A 20,599-nucleotide genomic window follows, 5' to 3' on the forward strand; every position below is an offset into this window, starting at 1 on the left:
AGGAAATCAAAGAACTAAAATTTTTGGTTTTGGGTTCAAGTTCAAGATTGTCTAAGAAAATTTAGTACTAAAAATACAGGGTGTCCCGGCGATTGCAAAAGTCTATTATTGACATATAAATGACTCCCCCTGACTCACCTAAAATTATTTTCAAGTATACAGGCTGTTTCTGAAATTAGCTACAACACAAATTTCTGTTTTTTAAATGGATACACCTTTGTTTTTTTGCATATTTTGATGTGTTTTTTAATAGTGATGTTTTTAAGCTAAACTAATATTGGTCGATTTTGCTTTGTTTTTAAAATAATCATTTTCTACATTAAAACTAAGAGTCTCAGACAAGTAGAACTTTTACTACTTAAAGAGAAAAGTTTAAACTTATTGTTGTTATAGGATATATTATTTTTTCAGCTTACTGCAATTAAGAAGATAAAAAAGTAAGAGTTTCGTTGCAACTTGAATAACTTCAAAATACCAAATGGAACACTTAATGTTTTTTGCATCTAAAAGATCATTATATTCTTTTTCTAAAAAAAATAACAGTTAAGTGTCTTCTGTTGACTACTCAAATGATGTTAAACTTTAAACATTAAAAAAATTATTATTTATTATGTATTTCAATGAAGTTTTCAGCTAATAATAACTTTAATGTTACTTTAGGCCATTATTCGTCATTTATTACAGTTAACTAAGGACCTGTTTGTAGAAGCGTCATTAATTTAATCCGCAATTAAGTGTATAGTTAACTAATTTCGGGACCAAATTGAACTATTTGGTTGGTTTATTTGCGTTGTTAACTTTTAACAACGAATTAAATTTTAACTGAGCTTTCTAGAAACCGACCCTTTAATTTTAATATTTATGGTAAAGTTTTAAATTTCTTCCAACTCCAATAAATTAATGGTTTGTGGTGGAGTTGCTTTGGTTATGGTATGGTTTATTATGGTAACAATGCTTATGAATAGTGTGCATTGTTGCTGAAATTAACATTCAGTGTTTAGTGCTATCTTTTTAGTTATTATCTTTAGACATTTGACACTTTGTTTTAAGATAGACACTTTTATAATCTTTGAAAAGCAAAAACAAAAAATACGGTCTTATATTTTACTTTTTCAAGTTATTCAACTTTTAGCAAACTTCTTAATTTTTCTACATTTCTAATTGCAATGCACTAAACAATTTATTGGTACAGATTTAAGTTTGCAATTTGAAAATGGTGAATGTCTTAATTTTCTAGGATTCCTTATTTTTGTGTAGTAAATTTTTAAATAAAACGTGCTTTTTTCTAGAAAATTAAATTATTTTAGATTAAAGTTTAGATATTAAAGGCTACGTCTAAAAATGCAATAAAATGTTGGGTGTTTCATTTAAAAAAACAACTTTAGTGCTTTTTTAAATATTGGGACACCTTGTATATATACCGCAATATTTTAGATATACTTACGCAGCAGAAAATAACCTATAATCTAAAAAAAGAAAAAGTCAATATCTCTAATAATAAACAAGTTATGGAGTTTTTTCGGATCTTTGGGACAGTCTGTATATTGTCCTACTACTTGAGCTTACTTTTACTTATATTTACAGTTTAAATTCAAGTTTAAAAAAAATTAGTTGCATAGGGACCGGTTTATAGAAGCGTCATTAATTTAATTTGCAATTAAGTGCATGATTAACTGATTACGTGACCAAATTGAACCAATTTGATTGGTCTATTTGCGTTGTTAACTTTTAACAGCAAAATTGACTTTAATTAGCCGACTTTGTATCGTGGGAGGTGTTGTGTTTATTTTTAGAACTTTTTTAATGAAAATGTGGACCTAGTTCCAGTTCAAGATTTTTCAGGAAAATTTAGTACTTAACAGAAATATATATTGTTGTACACGATGTGCTAAGTTTTTAATTACACATTTTTATTAAAAAAAATCATCAAACTGTCAAACAAGCAAATAAGCAAAGTCTGAAAACTCAAATTTTTGGAATTCATTTCAAGATTTTACAGAATTTTTTTATGCTGTTTTCGAAAATTTTTGTATACTCGTACATAGATGAACAAGCTAAAGCTATGCTTTCTCTTGAGTTCTACGAGTGTTTACAATAATTAATGTACTTATTCCTATCTACAACTCCTTGATCAGTTGTAAATACAGCTGAAAAAATCAATTTAGTAAATTTGTGTCATACTCGATCATTTCAAATATTTATTACTTAGGAAGACAAGACATTGCAGTTTACAAACAGTAAATACTCGGTGACCTTTAGTTCCACCAGGATGCATCAAGAGTGTCAATATTTAAACAACGCTTTTCCAGGCAAGTGGATTAGCATACCTCTCGAAGAAATTCATTGATCATAAGTGCGCCGAATTTAACGCTCTTATTTTTTCTATTGACTTAACTAAAGCAAAGATTTTGTAATTGATTAGATCGTCGTAGTCTGTTTTTTTTAAATATGAATATCGAGTATTTTTTAAAAGAAAGTTTCTTATTTTTTATTTTACTGAAAAATCTCAAAGCAAAATTTTCAAACACTTTAGGTTTTCTGAGACTTTTTTCTAACGAAATCATAGGCAAAGTCTTTCAAATTGAAAAGTTGTTAATTATAATTTGTTTTCAAGTGAAGAAAAATATCGGAGGATTTAAAGTTTTGACTTGAAAAATTAAAAATCACAATAAAAAAAGACAAATTAGTAGTCACGTTTGAGTACATTTTTTAAGAAATTTCAGAACCAGTACCAGTTTTGTACCATTTTATTCCCATTATGCATTTCCACATGTTCTTAGATTGATAATTTCCTCACCGATTAAGTATAAATGATTTTTGTGTTTTTCTGATTTGAAAAAATTGACTTTAAAAGGATTTAAAAACCTTGTCAGTTTAAGGCAAACATTATTTAACCTAATTTTGCACAAAAACCGCCTCTTAATAAATAATTGACAAATAGGTAGCAGAATGACCTCAGTATTTACAAATCATTAACTAAGAGTTATTAGCACGTAATATGTATGTTCATAGCAAATTATTAAATGCCGCTTAATACAAAATTTATCGAGGTTGTCATAAAAATGAAGGATAATACATATATGGACATAGATATGTTGTTTGTAACTTTTTGCATTATCCTGCCTTTGAATCATTATTTTTATTTATTTCCAAATAAATTACAAACAAATAGTTTGGGCAGTTGCGTTAACGAATCAATGTATATTTCAAATTTAAAACAAATAATTTGTAATAAAATATTTGTTTGTTTTAAGAAGAGTACACAAATTTTAAAACTGGTTAATTATATGTAAACATGGAAATTTAAATTGTTGCACATATGCCATATTTTTAATTATTGTATTGTTTCTGCCTTTGCGGCTTTATCGTAGCTTGTTCACAGCTGAATAATAATTTAATCGATATCCTTATCTTGAACATCATCAATTGAACGCATTGTGCATTTACTTGCACAAGTGTCGATATTATTAAACTTTCTACAGTTTCAGGAACGCTAAATTGTTACTTATGAACATAGTTTCATGTAATATTAAAGTTTAATAACCAAAACAACCTGTAGAGACGTCAGTTATTAAGTTTAACACAGTTTGGAACCTTAGGATGCTTTTAAACAAATGGTAATAAGTAAAATAAATTTAAATTTGTGTTTAAAAATTTTTCTCAGTCAAATTATGCAGCTTTATACTTGAGGCAATGTAATAATAATTGCAGGTGATTTTCTTGATTGGCCCAACCTTTTTGTTTCGTAATACCGCTATTACAAGCAATATACATTCAAATTAATGAGATTAATCTGAGTCAATGTTTTTTCTTAATGCAGAAGACTTGTACATAATGCTGCAAAGATAGCATAAAACTGTTGTTATTTTTATAGACTTTGTCATCATTATTTTCTTTGATAAATTGGGAAAATATTCATTCATGCTTTAACAATTTCCAAACAGAGCAAATTGCTTGTACTTTGAAACGTTTCCTCGTTACAGACGAACATTTCCGTTTCTTCGTAATAATGGTCGTGTTAAGCTGATAAAGTAATGACAAGAAATACAAAGTCAATATATTTTTTCTAAATTGGATAGTGGCATCATCTTTCCACTAAAAAGGAAATCGTGGCTGTATCTGAGCGTTCCTATTAAATTTTATAACTTAATAAAGGTTTACGTGGATTACGGAACATTAATTGAGGCTAATGATGCTAATGGTGTACTTCTGGTTCGTTCAGAAGATAAGAGTAACTTGAAGTCGTCGAAAAACGCCGATTTAACCTAATGAAGTATTTTTATCAAAATGTTTGAAATAGTCAAAAATAGAAAACTAGTTCAGAGGAGTAAACGTAATACATTTTTATTGTTGATATTGGAGAAACTAGAAAATGATAATGTCGCTTCAAACACTGACTTCTGGAAATATCTTCTTGAGTAATTTGTGCAGATATCAGAACAGATTTTATTGCTTTCACATATGACCTTATACTGCTGATAAAGAAGGATGTTTTGAAAAAGATTAATTGTTGTAAAAAACATTATTTTACGCGAGATTGTTTTAATTGGCTGTCAATGCTGTGCCAATTTTTAGGTTCAAAAAAATCTTTAGAACTTTTAGAACTTTACAAGAGGAAAACGTCAAATCTATTGAGAGGCCGAAGTGACAATTTTTGGACTAATTTTGCTTAAAAATGAGGAAAAGTGAATAAAGAAGCCTTGTTTAGGCAAGATTTTTGAAATGATAAGTTTGTCAGTGAAAGATGTTCAAAATCTATTGAAACCTGCAAAATAACGCATTTTAGACTTATTGAAGCTTTCCGCTTATGTTTTGACGAAATTGGTGAGTTTCTTTAAATTTAGAAAAACTCGAAGATCTTTGATGTTCTACTTTGTTTTGAAGAAATTTCTTGTATTTTTTGAATTCTAAGCACCAATAATTAAGCAAAACAGATCAATCTAAACTGTTTTGTAGTACTAGATATACCATGTTTGGAGGAATCTTTCGAAATTAGTGTGGTTCTGAGTGAACATTTTTCTAATTTGCGTGAAATAGGCAAAATCTAAAAAGTGTTTATACTTAAATTTATGTTTTTCTGTTTTGTTTGTGTGAAATCTTTCAAATATTTAATGAGTTTTTCACTGAAAAATGTTCTAAATGGAGCCGAACATGCGAACATATGCGATTTTTTGTTTGGTTTTTGGCGAATTTTTTTTTTAAATAATAATACTTATAAATCAACTAAAACAATCCAAAACAGGCGTGTTATACAGACTGTTTCGCCAAAACAGCACATTAGAAATATTGAAAGTTTTGATAGTTAGTGATTTTTATCTGAAAATTGGTGATGCATAGCCATATCCCGTTAGGTTCTATTCATGAAGTCTTTTTTAAGTGGAAAAATATATTTTTTCTTGGATTGTTTGAGTTATTTCACAGAAATTTTCATTATAACTTTTCCTATGTTTTTTTGGATTGTTTGAGTGATTTTACAGAGATTTTCATTATAACTTTTCCTAAACCTAAATTTAGCCGTTTTCGAAATATTTCGAATTTTTTGAAATTTTGTAATTTTGAACTTTTTACTTTTAAAATCGATAATTCTGCCGGAAGAGAAAGCCCATATCTTTTTTTCAATCTGTTTAAAATTGGAAAGGAAGTTAATAAACTCAAAATTTTTAAGGTTAAGTTTGGACAATTTCAGTAGAAGTAGCCAGTAAGCAAGTCAATATTTTAAAATGGGATATCCCAATTTTTATTCTGCAACGATTTCTATTAGCATTCCCTATTATACCTATCTGTGATATTTTCAAGTTATGTTGTTATTTTTGTTTTCTAATACTGTTGGTATTCCTTGCTAGTTACAATTATTTCTGCAGAGTTATTTTTGTGACTAAGAAACATTTCTCACGGAAGTTCAGCTCAAAATGTTGCTATGCTCTTTATTAATAAAAATAAATTCATTGAATTTAGATTTAAATATTTTACTTAAGTTTTTACCTAAAATTTTGCGAAAAGTGCTATGGCTAATAAATTACTTAGTGGCAACAAAAAGTTTGTATAACTTGAGAACTACTAAACATAAGTCTTGGGACTTTTAGTAGAAATCGGTGCACAGTTAAATTCTTTACCATTTAGTAAAAAAAATTGTGCTATTTTAATTAATAATTTTGAATTTACTTGAATTTGTATTTGGAGTTTTACAAACTTAATATTACAAATTTTGGGTGTGGTAACTTTTTTTAGAAATATGAGAACACCATAGAAAAGATCTAAATATTTTCTTTTAAATAAGCTAAAAATAATCAATTCGTTATTTAAAATGGCCGAGTTGTCGAGGTTTAAAGTGAAAGATGCAAATCCAAAAAAATTCAAAAAAAGTCTAAATATTTCGAAAACGGCTAATTTAGGTGTAGAGAAAGCTGACAGAAACTCTTTTAAAGTAACTCAGTTAATCCAAAAAACATAGCTTTTCTGTATAAAAGAAGCACAACATCATTTCTTAGCTTCCATATCTTTTCTATTTAAAATTAGAAAGTTGATAGCGACTTTCTGTATAAGCGGAAATGTCCCCTTGCTGAAAATATATGAATTATTTATTCCAGAAAGGAACCAAGCAACATTTGTGGTCACTACTTGAGGTGACTACTTTTGTGTGCTCTAATTGCCGACCTATCGACCAATCACATTTTTCGACTCGTAATTGATTTTGCTCAGATTTCGTTTATTATAGAAAGGGACCAAGTAACATTAGATAGTTCCTTCCCGTTCTCTACCACATACAAATGTTTGTATATAATATCGTATGTAATTTCACTGATTTCTACTCTTAAATATTACTTCAAAAACCAATTAGTTTATTCAGATATATCTTTTGTTGTATCGTCAAAAATGAGGCGACTGGTCTTTTATAACTTCTGGATTTCATAAAAGGGAGTTTTTTTGGAATATTGTAATTTATAAGTTACTAGAGTGAAAAAACATACTTAAAACACATAAATCTCGTCTGTTTTTTTTCATAGAGAGTTCTAAACACATGAAAGAGCAGGTACGATATCGGGTACAAATAATCATATGGTAAATAAAAATTTGAACTTCCCTTTATAGAAACCTCGTTAAAATTCGAACATTGGTCGAGGAATTACTCTACACTTCGAGTTCACAGGACGGACAGTTATTAAAACAATAAAGAGTTAATCAAATCATTTTTGATTTGCGTTCCAGTGTTTATTTGGCATATGAGAACAAAAAAAAAATAAATCACTAGCCAAAATTCAATTTATTGCAGAATGTTTCTTTATAGAATTTCTAACAGACCGAAATTAAGTCATGATAACATATATTGGCACTTAGACATTTAGTTTATAATGAATAATGTCGTCAGTTACCTTTAAATTGGAAAATAAAATGATTTCCTCGGTTTACACAAAAACGTTTTTTTTTCACTGAACAGAATCTAACGGATTATAGTTGCATACAAATTTTCAGTCTAACATCATTATTAGAACTCCCAATACTTCTAATGCGGTGTTTATTCGGAACAGCCTGTATACCGGGTGCTCAAAAACTGGCGCACCAACTTAATGGTGTGTGGTAGAGAAGTGGTTACATAAAAAGGTAAAAATAGTAAAAAAATTCTTTGTATTAAAGTTACTGATAAATAACGGATTTTAGATAAATGATATGTGGCAACGTTGTGAACAGTCATGATCGCAATAGAATTTGAGCAACAATAAAAATAAATTATTTTTGAAACGGTTTCCTAGGAAATAATTCATCTACACATTGTGATTTTTTGATGAATTTTAATTTTTTTAAATTAAAAAAACTGCTAAAATCTAAAAATTTAAAAATAATTATTCATCGATTTGTTACGAAACGATTACCTGGAATGAAACATAAAAACATAAAAAAATAATGAAAACTAAAGAAGTTAACACAATAAGTTTGTAGCTTCAGATTTTTAATAATATAACTTTAGGAACTTTTTCAACATTTTTCACGTAATCTGCACTTGCTTCTCAATAACGTACCACTGAGTTGGTGCGCCAGTTTTTGAGCACCCTGTATAAGGTACATATAAAGGTAATAAGTTCCAGTGTTGGCTCATCTACAAACTGTGATTTTTTTGATGAATTTCAATGTTTTTGAAATTAAAAACTGATAAAATCTCATAAGAAATTTAAGAATAATTATTTATCGTTTAGTTGTGGAATGATTACTTAGTGCAAAACATAAAAACATTAAAAAATAATGAAAACTGAAGAAGTTAGCAAAATAAGTTTGTAGCTCCAGATTTTTTAAAATATGAATTTAGGAGTTTTTTCAAGAGTTTTCCAGTGGTCTACACATGCTTCTTAACAACGTATTTCTGATTTTTTTTGAGTATCCTGTACTTATTTTTGCGATGTTCTGCTTTGCTTTGGCGAAATAAAGGAACATAACTGATTTGTGATTTCAGACCTAGTTTTTGTACCTTTATATGACCAAATTTTTTAATATTTGTTTATAATTTTCTGTCTTGTTTTAGTGAAACTTTTGGGACTTTTAGTAAGTTTGTGTTTTTTTCGGCTAGGACCCAGTTTCTGTGCGATTAAACTTCAATTAAATATTACCTTTCTGCTAAATATGTCTCCAGAAACTGGGCCTTAAACACACAAAACTTAGGGTTTTCAAACCCTGTCTTATTTTTGTGAGATCTCTGAAATTTTGTGAGTTTTGTGAGTTTAAAAATCTTTCGAATTTTTTGAATTACTTGCTAAATCTAATAAAACAGGGGAAAATAAATTTGTTTTTGGCTGTTAGTTTTAGATGTTAGTGAGTTTTTTGATTAAAAAAGGCCAGAATAGCACATTTAGTATATAGGAAACGTTTTTTCTCTTGGATTCAAGGGAATTTTTAAAAATTAAACGGACTTTTGTTAAAAAATAAAAAGCTAAAACTGAGATTCCGTGCATTTATTATATAAACTGCAAATTATAGATTTAATTAGATTTAGTTTTTTTTTCGTTTGTGATCTCACAACTTACACCTTTATACTTTATAACTTTACTTTTTGAATGTCATTTTGTTCATTATTTGGTATGTAATATGCTGATTAAGATGGACCTGAAAGTAAAAGAGTGCTGCGCTAATGATTTAAATGTCTGGGGAAAACATTTTTAAAATACTTGAATAGTCCAGAATAATGTATTTAAATTTAAAACATTGTTCCAGCTATTTCAGTCCAGAGCCAGAGGAACACTAGGAATGGCAGGGTAAGAATTTCATTTCATTAAAATAGTCATTTCGTTGTTATTTTAACTAATTTTCACTTAATAATTACGATCTAAAAAGGAATGGTATAGAAACAATGAGATAAAACCCATTTAAAAAAAAAATTAAGTGAAACTCGTCTAATTAGTTCAGCCCTCAAAATACACATTAATCTCCATCGCACAAATTAATCATGAATGAAAAAGTTATTATTAGACGGCACAACAAATTTCCTATCTTATCGTCTGGTGTTTACCAAAGTTCCATTCATGTTCATACGCTACGTTGCACCAATTTTATTTAAGTAAGTGCCGTAATTTAATTTGAAATGAAAGACACTTGAAACTTTGGCCTCAAAATGTTGTGATAGTCTGGAAACTTTCTGTTAGGAAAGAATTCTAATACATTTCGTGACCTAGGAGCACACTCGTAATAGTTACCTATAAATTTATCGAACTTGAGAAGAGACGACTTTTATTTCTTTTTAAAAGTAATCAGTTATAGGTACTGCATTGTGGAGAACGTGAAGCCATCCGATACTTTTATCTGGCGGCTTGTTTCAAACAAAACCTTATACACTGATGAACTTGTCGCAAAATATGATAAGAGTATTTTGGGTACAAGATTGTTGTCCCGCTAATTAAAGATTGTGCAAACAGTAATTTTTAGAAAATAAACCCAGTTACAATTTTTCTACTAAGTATAACTTTTTACTTAGAAGTTTAAAAGTTTTCTAACACATAAAAAAATTATACAGTGGAGTCCGATTATAACGAACTCATTTCTGTTCGTTATATCACTTATATCTGAAGTTCGCTATAAGGGGGAAAATAAAAACAGTGTTTTTTAACAATTTTTTTAATTTACATATCGAAAGACGAAATAAATAAAAACACATTAATCTTTTGGGAAACAGTAATTTGTATACTGGGTGAATTTTATAGTTGTGTAAAGGTTGATAGTAGAGCTCAAAAGAAGTGAATATATCTCAACTTGCATTATTTGCAATTTCTGAAACACAGACTGGTCTAGCCCAGCTCTAGGGCGCATTTCAGGAAAATATTTCTGTCTCAAAAATTGCATGATGTCATAGTAATGATTTTTTTAATGGCATCTTATTATTTTTTTGTGCTTATTATGAAACCTTTTTAGCTTCTTACATGTTCCTAAAGTTATTTTTATTAATCGGATTAGGGATTACTGTTACAAAAGATAAAAACCAAAAATTGGTTTTACACCTTGAGTTTTAAAAATTAATAAAAAATATAAATAGTGTTTTTTGAAAAAATTATTACTACGTAAGTGTTAAACAATGTCTAACAGATATACTAAGTGACTTTAATTGATTTGAATTACTAGAGGGTGTTTACAATTTATTTTCGAATTTTTTTATTTTTAAAGCCTTTTAATGTGCTTATCTTATATGGCAGTGTTTTTATTTTTTATTAATTTTTAAAACTAAAGGTATTATAATGAGCACAAAAATAAGAGCTTGCCATTAAAAAGAGTTATGATTATGACACTTTTTTATGACACTCTGTATAGCAAAAAATATTTTCCTGAAATGTGTTCCAGAGTATAAATACCATCTACAAAATATCAAAACTCCAACTTTAATAAAATAATAAATAAATAATTAATAAAAAAAAATCACAATAAAAAATATTCTTCAAATAGTATATACTGTTTAAACGTCTTCTTCTTGAATTCAAAATATTTATAATAAATATAAATATGAATATAGTACAGTCACCGTACCAATAACACTTGAACTACTTGTATTAGTAATACTATTGCTAGTTGTAGTTAAAGATCTACTAGTTGTTGACTTCATATTATCTTGGAATAAAATCAAGCAGATGTGTACAATGTTTTCTGATTTACGTTTTTCAGCCATATTTCTAAATAAGAAAATATTTTTTAGAGCATCTTATCTTATAAAATGAAAAAATTGCTTTATATAATAAAACTCACATATAACAGTAAACTTTACAGGCTCAAGAATTTTTTACTCGAAAACATCACTTAAGTATCGTTGTTTTAGAATATAACACTCAAAATCATAAAATTTCGATTAATTAATACAGGGTGTATCAGAAATACGTGCCTTAATTTTAACAAAAACAACAAAAAACCAAATAAATCATTTATTCTATTTGTAATTTTTCAATCAAAAATTCGCAAATGTACTTAAAATTTGGAAAAGATAACATACTGGAACGTGTATATGGGTACAAAAATAAGAGAGCTGAACTATTTTCGGTGTGGTAGAAACGGACAATTTAAACCAACAATGAAAATTGTTGCTTTGAATACTAACTAATTATTAAACACTGACCGGCTCGTTTGCACAAAAGAAAGGAGTGAAAAAAGAAAAAAAGAAAAAAGAAAACAGTGAAAATTATAAATAAGAATTTTGCAAAGTGTTACATAAAAAAGTTGTTAAAATTAATACACGTATTTCTGATAAACTCTGTATACAGGATGTCTCAGCTAAGACTTTCGAGCCTGATATGTCAGATATTTGTCAACGGATTTTTATGAAATTGCAAACAGTGCCAACTGTTTTTTGCAAAATTCGCTAATGAGAAGGTTATCAAAACTTCGAGTCGATTGGATATTTTGTATTCCTGCTGAGGTGAAAAAAGAAGCGTCATAAATACACTATTTTGCATTTTTCATTCTTCTTATGACATAACGGAAGTTACTTATCTGTTCCAGCTATACTTCACATTATGCGACAAGTGTTAACAGACATTTATGAAGTGCTAAAAAGAAATATAAATACAAGTCATGTCCCCATGTTTCATAATGCATTCAATGTTCGCATTCCCTCATCTCATCGATCTGATTTTAAATCCTCTTCTGTGTACTAGTTTAAAATGAATATTTTCCACAAAACAATCCAACAAAATCGTGGTTTTTAGTGCTCCTACCGTGTAATAAAATTCTTTATTAAAAATTAAAGACTTTATCTACAACTTTTATCTTGCCTACATGGCCACATATTAGGTGCTCAAATATTTATTTCGTAACGCCCTTTACGGCGTCTTTTCAATTTAATTGCAACTAAGTTTGTACAAGTTATTCTCTAAGTATTGACACGAAGTATAACGGCCTTCATTTGCGTAATTTAAGTACGTGAAGAAGATTAGGTAGTAAGAATTTTCCTCATAGAGTGACAACGACACCCCAGGTGCGTGTTTTAGGTCAATGTACTGTGAAATAATCTTTCCTCATTACACGGCACCTCTCTCTTGGAGATATTTATTTACTTCTTCAGTACTGGTTACTTCCTGCACTTCCGACTCTTCGTGATGTTTGCACAGTTGCGGTCTTGCTATATCTATGTGTGTTTGAATTTCAAAGTATAATTTCTTCGAAGTGGACAATAAAATATCTATACAGCGTCTTAGCACTGCGTTTTCGCTTATAAATTGCTTTATTAACTATGCTAATGTCTCTTCTTATGTTCCTCACATAGAGGAGTCCGGATTTTCGGTATCCTCTGTTTAATTAAATTCGGCGAAAACTGGACTCATACAGGGTGACCCAGGGTTGTGTAATCGATCTATAACATTTGTATTATTTAAAATATGGCCATGCCGTTTTTACTATCCGATAGGTCGACTTAGGGCCGGTTTATAGAAAGGTCAATTAAAGTTAATTGCGATGTTAAAAGTTAACAACGCGAATGGACCAACCAAATTACTTCAATTTGATCACGTGATCACTTAATCACGCATTTAATGGCGAATTAAATTAATGACGCTTCTATAAACCGGTCCTTAAAGTCCACAAAATAAAAATATTTTTATTGTACACATGGTGTTGTACACAGGGTGGTGAACAAAGTAACATTTTTTTTAAATGGAACACCTTATATTTTTTTGCATAATTGGATTCTACGCAAAAAAATTATGTGACTTTACATAATCTATTACGTGCCTATCTCTTTTCGTTTCGGAATTATTCAACCTTTCGTTATAAAAAAGACCAATTTTTAAAAAATCACTGCGAAGTCGCCTATGAATATTTTCCGAAAAATTTACAACAAAAAACTCAGAATACCCTGAAGTTTTAGCAATAGTCGACTGTTACTTGAAACGTGCAAGATAATGTACAGGGTGTGCCAAAACGCAAAAAGTTGATTAACTCATTTTTTTCAAATGGAACACCATGGTTTATCTTTACTTGTATTGATAGCATTTTTCATAAGCTTTTTGTATAGCAAATTTTAAATATTTCTTAAAGCGTTCAACTTTTTTTTCTTTTTTTTATTTATTATATTGGTAATTCTTGATGCGCACAATTCCTTTACGTATCAAGTAATAATTAAATTACTAATGTAAATAGTCACATTAGTATATATCAAAAAAAAATTGACTCATCAAATTCTAGGATAACAAATTTTTTTGTAATATTTTTTTTTTAAATCTCAAAAAATATTTTAAATTTGTTATGCAAACCCCATACCGTTATTAAGCTTATCAAAAATACTATCGACACATGAAAAAAAATACAGGATGTTTCATTTGAAAAAAACTTTTTTCGTTTTGGCACACTCTGTATATTGTCTCCGTGCTTTAACTAAAAGTCGTCTATTTGCTAAAACTGCAAGGTATTCTGAATTTTGTTGTTGTAAATGCATCGGAAAATATTCATAGGCGACTTTGCAGTGATTTTCCAAAAATTGGTCTTTTTATAACGAAAAGTTGAATAATTCCAAAACGAAAAAAGATAGACCCATAATAGTTTATATAAAGTTACATTATTTTTTTGTGTGGATTCCAATTATGCAAAATTATATAAGGTGTTCCATTTAAAAAAATGTAACTTTGGTTCACCACCCTGTATACAACAGCCTGTGCATAATAAAAAAAAATTTTGTTTGTGGATTTTAAGTCGATCTATCGGATAATAAAAACAGCATAGAAATAATTCATTTACCAAAAAAGTTATAGACCGATTACTCATTCCTGGGTCACGCTGTATATGTAATGATTTTTTAACCTTCTCTGTTATAAGATTTGTTTACTTTTCTTTTTCCATTATTATAAATGATTCAGGTGGTAATGCTCAATTATTGATTTTAGATTTATGCCTGAAATGAATGGGCACTTGTGGCACTTGTAAATTTATTAGATCTAATAACAGTGATTTTTAAATAGGTGGATGCAACCGAAGAATTATTTCAGTAGTTTGAAACTTGTCTCGAAATTGCTACTTACATTATTACTGGCAAGTTGAATTGGAGTTGAAATCATCTATCAGACATATGAATTAGAGTTGTTTTAAAGAAATAATGACATGGTTGTTTATTTTGAAAATGTTTGTTTCTAGTTTTACTGAAGTTGTTGAATCATGTTTTTAATGTACGACCGAGTGCTTCCAATGTAAATGAGGTTTTAGTTTGTTAATTCTACCATTTTCGTTTACATTTATGGTGTGTCAAACACTTGTTGAATTTTGCATTTGAAAACTGCCAGGACGTGTTTAACGGAATGAAAAACATTGGCCACTTAGTATGGAATAGTTTAGAGTTTGCTTTAATTACCTACATTTGACAGCAAGCGAGTTTTTAAGCCAAATACACTGCTCAACAAGTGTCTCAAGGAGGTATACAGGGTTAGTCTATTAAGGGTATCTTTCACTATATTTCCAAAATTGACAATCTCATCGAATTCAGCGTTTGCTATTAAATACTTTTTTAAAGCTACATTTAATTAATTAAAGATATTAATATTAATTAATCAAAATTTTATGATTTCTAGTGTATTCTAAAACAGTGATTCTTAAATGATGGTTTCTAGCAATTTTTTTTATAAAAATAAGTAATAGTTATTTATTTAACGAGTTTGAGTGTAAATCGGACGTTTTATTTCACGAGTGGATTATCAAACCACGAGATGAAATAAATGAACCGATTTACACGAAAACGAGGCGAATACAACATTTTTTTCTGCGAATTAGATTCAACAAGGCTTAAAATTACTTTAAATCTGTTAAAAATAATCTAACGTTTTGTATTGGGAAATGACAAACAGTTGTCAAAAATATCTTACACAGGAGAAAAACAGAAAATTTTGACAGTGTCGAAGAATAAAAAAAGTTTCCAACACCAGAATACGTTTATCTGAATTTTTTAGGATTAATTATCTTTTGGGGCTAGCAACATTTTTTTACGGATTTTTATCACAAAACAACATTTAAGCAACGCTTGTTCTCAGATGACACAAAAAGAATAAAAGAATAATTTTTGCGGTTTCCTAATATTAATTAGTTAACCAGTTTTCTACCATCACTTATTTTGAAAATACAAGGCTAACTTAATTTTTTTAATAGCACGAAGGGTCAGATTTAATCATTTTTAAAATAGTATTTTTTTCTGAATTTCGTGATGTATTAGCTGTTTTAGAACTATAAAAACGCCAACGTTGCATTTTACGGAATTATTTTTTTAAAAAAGATTGATCTTTTCCTGAACGTGAAATGAATAATTGCATGAATAATTTATAACAGCTAATTTTGAGAGAAAATGCGACGTTGGCAATAGCATATACCAACCTTTATTTTTATTAAAAGGTAAAAAAAAATATTTTTTTATGGATTTCAGGATAAGTAATTCTATGTTAGCTTTAAAAGTACTGTTATACTTATAAGTGATCTGTCACTTGTGTACAGGGTGTTCTTTTATCTTTAACTAATTTTTTGGTTAAAGTTTAAGCGACAAAGTGTTAATGATATACATATAAAGAGAACATTTCCAAAGATATTAAAATTTTACATCTTTTAAAAATTTTTAGGTCGATATTTTTTCTATTTTCTTTAACTAAACATTTGTTTGATCTTAACCAAATTAAAATTTCAATAACGGAAAACGCCTTGAGTTTTTTACTAGCTCGGTATCGGAATTCTCATTTAAAAATAGAAGGAATTTTACTATAAGAAAACGATTACCATAATTTGAAAAGAAAAAAATAAAGTTTTTTTTTCATTTCACGCCCATACCATGAAAATTTGGGATAACATTTGGGATAACTCTATTGCTTGCAATATCTTTTTCCCTTTGGGCAACTGGAAGTATTTATTTTTTCACTGGAACTAAAACTTGAAACACCCTGTATAGAAGCAAAATATTCTGTATTTCGCGAGGGAGCCTTTTGATTAGATGCTTTCAAACGTTCCTATCTTCCAAACGCAGAAAGTTTAGAATTGTTTATACTATTGTGCAGCTTTTTGATGGGGAGCGGGTTACGGACCAGACTGTATAAGTAAAGGAAAACGATGTCTTATACTCGTAGTTTAAAATGATGTTTAATTGTTCTTATTTTATTTCAGTGTGTACCTATGTTTAATTTATGTTAATTTTTAATGCATCATAGTAATTATGTTAAATCTAATTAGTAATAATTGATTTATTTAAATCTTCTATATATTTTTTGAAACATTTTTTATAAGGATTTGTAAATAAATTCTGAAAAAATTTGCAGGTAGACAAAAATGCAAAGCATTTAATACATACAACACCCCCAATTCTGTGCGATTTGATTTTTTGAGATATATTAAAAATACACGTTTAGTTGACTCACCCTGTATAAGAGCGTCTGCAAAAGAGAACAAAGTAAAGCATGTTTAAACTTTTAAATATGTGTTAGCAACAAAGTTTAAGTTTAATACGATGCACCTCGTAGGTGGGTTTTTTTAATCTGAATATTGTTTTCCAAGCAAACATTAACTTGTTATCTAAAAGTATATTTTGTGTATTCTTGGAAATCAAATAAGTCTCAAAGCAGCGCATTTATTATGTGCCTCTTCACTTCTGAAGTTGATGTGGATTTATTTAACATCAAACAAGGATTTTACGGTTGTGTGTTCGGTATTTCTACACTGTTTTATATATATACAGTGGGTTTCAGAAATTACTGATCAGGTTGTTGTTACTTAACATTTAACCTTGGGCAGTGATAGAAAAGTTTAGTTTCTGGTTAAACTACAAGTGCATAAAGTTAATAAAAGATCTCCCAACACAATGTGATTTTTTTAATACATACTTATTTTTTATAGCAAATGTTGAACTATTTCTTAATCAATTGTTTTGGGTAGATAAAATAGCACTTTAACTGTAAGGGTAGATAAAATGTTTCACATTTATTTTATTAAATTAAATTTACATAATGCAGCATATTAATTTGAAGGATTCACAATAACTTTTTTCCTGCTATAGAAAAAAAATCTATATTATACAGGCCGATAAAAATTGTTGATCGACTCGTAAAATAAGTCCACTCGTGACCTCGTCACTTTTGAATTTAACAATCTATTTATTGTCTTGTATAATAAATAACTTCTATGTATTAAATTAAGTAAGCAAAATTTTTCTAAAGTAAAATTGTCTTTTTGAAGAAATGTATTTTTATATCTAAGTGGTTTATTTATAAATGGATTTGTTCACCCTGTATATTGTATAAACATGGTGGATATACTCAAAGTTTAGTTTGAGTTGCCTAATTTAATTTAATTAGTAATGAAGTAATGATTGTGATAAATCACTTACAATCAGGGTTGCAATTAGTTGGAGTTTTAACATTCATGATTGGAATCGGTAATAGTGTATTATTTTATTTGTTCGTCCGTTGGATGACTTTTACAAGTTGACAGCAAGCCGGAACGAACGGGAAATTGACTCGTGTAGTCAATTAAGTATTTAAAAAATTACGAAAAACAAATAGAAAGCAATGTGAATTGATTTCAATTCATTGATCCGTGTATTTTTTACTTTCAGTTCAAATAAAAATTTAATTACACGAACGTGAACATTTTTTAATTTTTTTACAGATTACTGTTTGATTTATTGCGATGGAATATAATCTCGTACCTTCAATAAGTTACAGTGTCGGATTGTTTATTTATTTCTTTCAGGAAATTAATTTATTGGATTTGGTCTTGACAGTGTTCAAACTTTTAATTATTAGTAGGAGCTAGGTCTCGTGGTCGGATATATCTTTACTATGCCTTTTTAAATGAGGCATTTGAAAATTAATTTTTCGTGCTGGTGGTCCACGGTCTCAAATGTAGAATTTCGCCGCAGGCTTAAATTAACACCGTCATTGAGACGATTGTGGTCGGCGGAGACTTTCCCTTCAGATTAACGGTGAATTAAATAGGTGGAAAACTTGTCGTCGGTCTAATGAATGATTTTACAGCCTGTTGAAATTTCAGGAGTGGAAAATTTGTAAACAATTAGCAAGATTCCTAAGACTTGCCAATTAGATACTTGTCTAGACAATTTAGGTGAATGGGTAAACTGGTAAACAATGTTACAGTTAGAAGATAGAATTATGCCGCTTGGATTATTGTATAATAATTAGTTTGTTTGCAGAAAAATTGTGTTACAATGATTGTAAAATAGTATACTAAAGTATAAGTGGATATTGAGGTCTTTAAAACACGCGCGATTTTTCGAGCACGATGGCGTAGCCGGAGTGCTCGAAATAGGGCAAGTGTTTTAAAGACCAGTTATTTACGAATTTTTTACGTAATTTTTTAATGAAGTCATAAATACTGATATTAATATTACAAAAATTGGAAATAATGTAATGTGAGGTCAGTATACCTTTTGTTGTTATGGAATTGATTGTAATAATAAAATATCATTAAAGTTGTCATTTATTTTCACGTTTCTTAGCATATTGATGTCATCATGGACACTTTAAAAAACGCGCGTTTTTGAAAGTTGGATTAATACACGTTGCTGCGTGCTCTAAATAAGCAATATAGATCACTAATAAAAAAATTATTTGTTTGTTTTTTTTGTCGACATTTTATTTAAAATTTGTTATCAACAAATAACGTCAAATCAATTTAGTTACTGACACTTTTAAAAATCTCAAAAAAAAATCTCAAACAGTCATCTTTTTTTTAAACTTTTTTGTGATTTTCTACAAATGTAAGATAGGAAGTGTTGAATATAATCTTACCAAAAATTTGGTTTTTATTATCATGCAAATTTTTTACTTGTCTTTATTTTATTCTATTTTTTAAAAGCTCTTTCAATTAGGTATTATAGAAACTTAGAAAATTTATAAATTTATACTATAGAGGGGGTTCCAGCAAAAATTGAAAAACAAAGCATATCCTTAATTCAAAATGTAATTATGTATAATATGGGCCGGTTTATAGAAGCGTTGTTAATTTAATTTGCAATTAAATGTAAACTTTAACTTAAATTTTAACATCGCAATTACCTTTAATTGAGCTTTCTATAAACTGATCCTAAGGGCCGGTTTATAAAAGCTTTGTTAAAATTTAACTCGTTGTTTAGTTGACAATGTGAATGGACCAATCACATTTGTTCAATTTGGTCACGTGATTAGTTAATCACGCATTTAATTGCGAATTAAATTAATGACGCTTCTGTAAGCCAATCCTTAGGACCGGTTTATAGAAGCGTCATTAATTTAATTCGCAATTAAAACCATGATTAACTGATCACGTGACTGAATTGAAACAATTTGATTGGTCTATTTGCGTTGTTAATTTTTAATAGCGAATTTAACTTTAATTGAGCTTTCTATAAACCGACCCTCAGAGTTCTGGCATTTTTGTACTAATTTTACGTAGGTACAGTTCCTCGTTCTGTGACATTAATTCCAAAAATAGAAAATTGATTTCTGTTAAAAAATGTCTTTGTACATTTAGGGCTAAAATAATAATAATTAATAATTATTACCTATGTTCCATTTCAAAAAAAAATATATCAATGCATTGTATAAATATTTTCATATGGTGACAATAATCTCAAGCTGTCAATTAAATCATGCAAGATTATTTATGATCTAATGAAAAATAAATTTTTATGAAATTTTTAATCATCTGGTAACAGATCTAGGCCAGGAATAATAATATTGATAACTGATAAATTATAAATATTTGAAATGACTTTAAATTGTCGCTTATTATTGGGAATTCAAATTAGATCAATGCTTTGATAGGTGTTTACGAATTGAACATAATGATTATGTTCAGAGTTAAAAAAATGTCTCTGTATAAAATTTTGATGAATGATATCTTTATAAACACATGGTATGTGCATACAGACAGCCTGAACCAATATAGAAACCCACAAAATTAACATTTTTATTATTGGTGATTTTTCAAAAAAGGCTTAATTTTTAAATAGGTGAATTTGTTTTTGTTAATAGTTTACGTCATGAGTTTTAGATAATGTGATTTTATTTTTTTTATGACAACCAACAATTTTGTTTCCTGGTTTTGATCGTACACGCCTTTATCTCTGATTAAAAAAAAATTAAAAAAATTAAGTAAAAGATAAAAAAAGTTATTAGTAATTATACACAAA

The 20,599-nt window shown here is 28.5% G+C and overlaps 1 protein-coding gene across 9 annotated transcripts in view; it reads left to right on the top strand.

Annotated features, from left to right (window-relative positions):
• The window catches only part of Mp (Multiplexin), a 248,949-nt gene that overhangs the window by 14,272 nt on the left and 214,078 nt on the right, over positions 1 to 20,599 (top strand). For 2 of the 9 annotated variants that reach the window (XM_064355813.1, XM_064355825.1), the window contains exon 2: positions 9,199 to 9,239. The exons of the other annotated variants lie outside the window; for them this stretch is intronic. In XM_064355813.1, coding sequence (XP_064211883.1) covers positions 9,232 to 9,239 — 8 coding nt within the window. In that variant the 5' untranslated portion in view covers positions 9,199 to 9,231. The remainder of the gene's footprint in view (positions 1 to 9,198; positions 9,240 to 20,599) is intronic. 9 annotated transcript variants of the gene reach the window in all.

The sequence above is a fragment of the Tribolium castaneum genome, chromosome 1 (assembly GCF_031307605.1).
Source record: "Tribolium castaneum strain GA2 chromosome 1, icTriCast1.1, whole genome shotgun sequence".
Lineage (NCBI taxonomy): Eukaryota > Metazoa > Arthropoda > Insecta > Coleoptera > Tenebrionidae > Tribolium > Tribolium castaneum.